The sequence below is a fragment of the Nicotiana attenuata genome, chromosome 2 (assembly GCF_001879085.1).
Source record: "Nicotiana attenuata strain UT chromosome 2, NIATTr2, whole genome shotgun sequence".
Classification (NCBI taxonomy): domain Eukaryota; kingdom Viridiplantae; phylum Streptophyta; class Magnoliopsida; order Solanales; family Solanaceae; genus Nicotiana; species Nicotiana attenuata.
The window spans coordinates 29,702,836-29,706,630 of record NC_031990.1 but is presented as its reverse complement, the minus strand read 5'-3'; the positions used below and the strand labels follow the sequence as shown (position 1 = coordinate 29,706,630).

The 3,795-nt window shown below is 36.1% G+C and overlaps 1 protein-coding gene across 2 annotated transcripts in view; it reads left to right on the top strand.

Annotated features, from left to right (window-relative positions):
- Nucleotides 477-3,795, top strand: part of LOC109206336 (serine/threonine-protein kinase ATM) — an 87,074-nt gene continuing 83,755 nt past the window's right edge. The window contains exons 1-7 of one of the 2 annotated variants that reach the window (XM_019369168.1): nt 477-769; nt 945-1,056; nt 1,136-1,279; nt 2,709-2,870; nt 2,968-3,163; nt 3,289-3,445; nt 3,531-3,670. In XM_019369168.1, the coding sequence (XP_019224713.1) occupies nt 692-769; nt 945-1,056; nt 1,136-1,279; nt 2,709-2,870; nt 2,968-3,163; nt 3,289-3,445; nt 3,531-3,670 (989 nt within the window). In that variant the 5' untranslated portion in view covers nt 477-691. The remainder of the gene's footprint in view (nt 770-944; nt 1,057-1,135; nt 1,280-2,708; nt 2,871-2,967; nt 3,164-3,288; nt 3,446-3,530; nt 3,671-3,795) is intronic. The other variant, XM_019369160.1, reaches the window with a different exon arrangement.

Genomic DNA, 3,795 nt, shown 5'->3' with positions numbered 1-3,795 from the left:
AGCGTTTGTTCATAAAATTTTCAATTTTCGCTTGAAGATGCATTTTGGAGCTTTTCGAAAATTTCAAATACTCCAAAAACTTGTTTTTCAAAATTTCCACTCAAATCACTCGCAAAACATCAAAAAGAACCCTAAATTATATTCATGTCCAAACACAACTCAAAATTTCAAATACCATTTTCATATGAAATTTTTTTTCACTCATTTTGGAATTTTACAATTCTTATGTCCAAACGCCAGTACATGAATTGGCCAAATGAAACTGCTACTCTCCAAAATTATTTTTTCAAATTTTTTTTAAAAATAAAATTATGTTTTTAAATAAGCAGATTTTGTCAGTTTAGGACGGACTTCTATAAAATAAGTCAGTAAATAAGTTTCATTTTTTCGTTCCCAAAACACGGTAGTAACTTCAACAGTTCTTTTTTCCCCCCTCCATTTTCCTTCATCACAATCACTGCGGCGTGGAGCGGACCAAAATCCAGAAAACACGGTTTGGAATCGACCCGTCTATTAAACGGGTCTTTTTGTCTCTAAACCCCATTTAGAACTCCGCTCACTCCCCTTTCTCTACTTCACAATCAACATTCAACAGCAACAGCCCTTCCTTCTCTTCACGCCTATTCTCTCTTTATCAACCAAATAACATTGGTGATCAAGCCCTAGTTCTATTTCTTGTACAATCACGGATATGGTCAATACTGTGACGTCCAGAGATATTCAGGACATTGTCTCCAAACTCTCATCAGATAAAGCAAAATCTCGTGAAGTATAAATACCTATTGTTTGATTTTTATTTATTTATAAGAAGTTGAATTCAACAAGTAAAGCTCAATTAACTTGACGGAGAAAATTGATCAAAGAATTTGAATGCTAATGAACACCGTGGTTATAGTTATTTCCTTTTGAGTCTGGACTAATTAGTTTGCTTCTTATTAAAATAGGAAGGGATTAAGTTGTTAAATGCATGGCTAGAAGAAGGCCAAAGGTCTGTTGAGTTCTGCAGATACGTTGGAGAGAAGACCGCGAGGCTTAAACCAGACGAAATTCCTCATTGTGAGTATAATAAATATAACATGTTCTTTGCATATGTACGCAGTTGACAGATATTTGACGGGTGTTTAATTTTATGCAGCTGAGACGTGGCCCTTTCTTGTTACATTGCTTACTAAATGTGTGTCCCTGGAGATATCTGGGAGCAAAAAACGTTTGCCCAAGTTGAATTTTGCTAAAACTCTTCGGATTGTTGTCCAACGAGCAGAGGATGCCAAATTTTCAGGTACTACGGACTAGAAATATATTTTATTGTCATTGTCGATTCTGCCTTCTAGTCTGTGTAGAAATTTAGGCTGTTTCTTTTTATTTCTTGAAAGTGAATACACAGAAAAAATGTGTTTTCTTTGTTCTGTGGAGAGATCCTTGAAAGTGATCTGCATTTGTCTATGGATGAATTCCACATAGATTGTATTCGTCTGCCGATATAAACTCGAACACATACATTAAGCAATACATAGGTTGGTCTGCTTGTTGCCCCATCCACCCAAACGTGCTAAAATGTTATTGCATGTCTCCAAATTTTCAAGACAGGGGTAATACCCATGAGTAACCAATATCTTCTCGTTTTTATCTATCTCAGATTTATGTGCACTGGTATAACTATTAGAGTATGTGTATTTTGATAAATGGTAGTATTAGTTTTAGAATATTGCAATGTGGGACTGCGTTTCACAGATCCATTTCCAATGATTAAAATGATCTTTTCGAGTTGCAATGCATTCTCTTCAATAAACATCCATGCTTGCCTTTGTTTACTTTTGGTGGCACTGAATCTCTTTGTCCATGTTGTTTACTTTGGGAGGTAACTGACCCGCTGAAACCCTTTGTTCATTTTGTTAACTTTTGGAGGTAACTCACCCGTATCCTTGCATATCTGCCAGCAAAATGAGATTTCATGTGGAAAATTTCGTATCATGATGGAACGTTCAAAGTTGCACGAACCTAAAATCTCAAACTATCATTACTTATTAAACAAAAATCTCAAACTTTCATTCCTTCGATGTAGACTTGTTGGAACCTTGAGGATTTTCTTCTACTCACTTTTTTCTATTAAGATGAAAGGTCAATATTATCTCATGATGTTAATTTTTTTAAGTATTGTGTGATTTTATTTATAATGGCAAAGCTCTCGTATGCACGAGGTATTCAAAAATAGAGGATCTATTAAAAGATATGATTCTCTACTGAAAAGACACCTGATCTTTTACAAGTAGGAACCTCATGGGTGCACCAAAAGTGAAAAGACATTAAAAACTGGAGGCTATTCCTCAGATTTATAAAGATCAAGCTATTTCCCTTTTCTGCATCCTATCCACGTAAGTACCAATAGAGCAACATCTCACACCCAACGTCTTCTCTTCCGTCCTCTGAAGGGCCAACTAAATAGTTCTTGGTATCCAACATTGTCATTGTCTGCTGATCCATCTTAAAAGTTCCCACCACAGACGTGATGCTTCCTGACAATGTAGTAAGATATGATTCGCGTCCTTTCTCGAGTGTTTACACTTGAAACACCAACATATGTGTTCTTTCTCAAGTTTTCAACCACCAGAATTGCACAACCACCAACCAAGCCAACAAAAAAAAACCTTTCTTGGTATTATCCATTTTAAAAACGATGAATTGTTTCATATATTTGTTATGTCTGGCAGGCAAAGATATGCTTCTTTTACCTGTGGCAAAATTGCTTTTCAATCATGTCTGGGATGTCTTAAAGGATACTCCTAGTTTTCAATCCGAGTATGGAACTATTCTCCGGCATCTTTTGGCAGTGAGATCTTACCGTTTTCACATGAGGAAGCGGGTTTACTGTTGTAAGTAAGCAAGTATCTTTTTTTTTTACAGCAAAGAGGCGCCTATAATCTAACATTGCATTTCAATCTTAACTATAGTTTTTGTGTTAATCTGCAGGTTTGGTTCTTCTATACATGGAAAAGATAGAAACAAGTTTAAAAGAAAAAAGTGATAGCCAAATAAATCCAAGAGAGGAGGTCTTTCGCTGCATCTCGACACTTCATTCTCTCCTTGAAAACCCCCCTGGAGGTTTTCCTGATAGCCTTCAAGAGGATATTGTCAAGGGTTTTGTTGTAATTTTTTCTTATGTAAGGTAGAGAGATATTCTGGTTCTCATGCCTTCTGTTCTTTTTCCTCTTTTTTTTATTTTTTCTTTTTTTTTTCTTCCAATTTTAAATTGTTTCACTTTCCACTGAACTCTTTACTATTGTGGTTTAGGGATGAAGGGAAGATTTCACGCAAGCTAATCGAGTGCATTAACATATACTTGCTGAAGGATGGCCCAAATTTGGGTTCTAAATCCCTGGAAATCCATGATGCTCTGCATCATTTTGTCTTCCGATGTTGGATGACAACTCGTGATCGTGGGTTAAAGGTTTACAATTTTATGAGATGCAGTACTTCATGCCTATACCTATGCATCGGACATGAATTTCTAATGTCCATCTCTTCTTTTATAGGATTCGCTTGTTCTTTATGCTAGGCTACAGCTAAATTTGACGAGAGATTTTGCTGATGGGAGCTCTTTATTAGAACAACTTCAGGATGTATTAGGGAAGGAATTAGATCAAATGAGCAGTTGGACCATCAATTTACCCTGGTTAGTACTGTTCGATTTGCTGTACCAAGTGCCTGTGTATAAATCTATCTGTTTTCGGTGTCATGGATGATTGGTAAACATGCTAAACGTGCTGGGGTTTTCAAAAGTTCATGGACAAAAGGTGT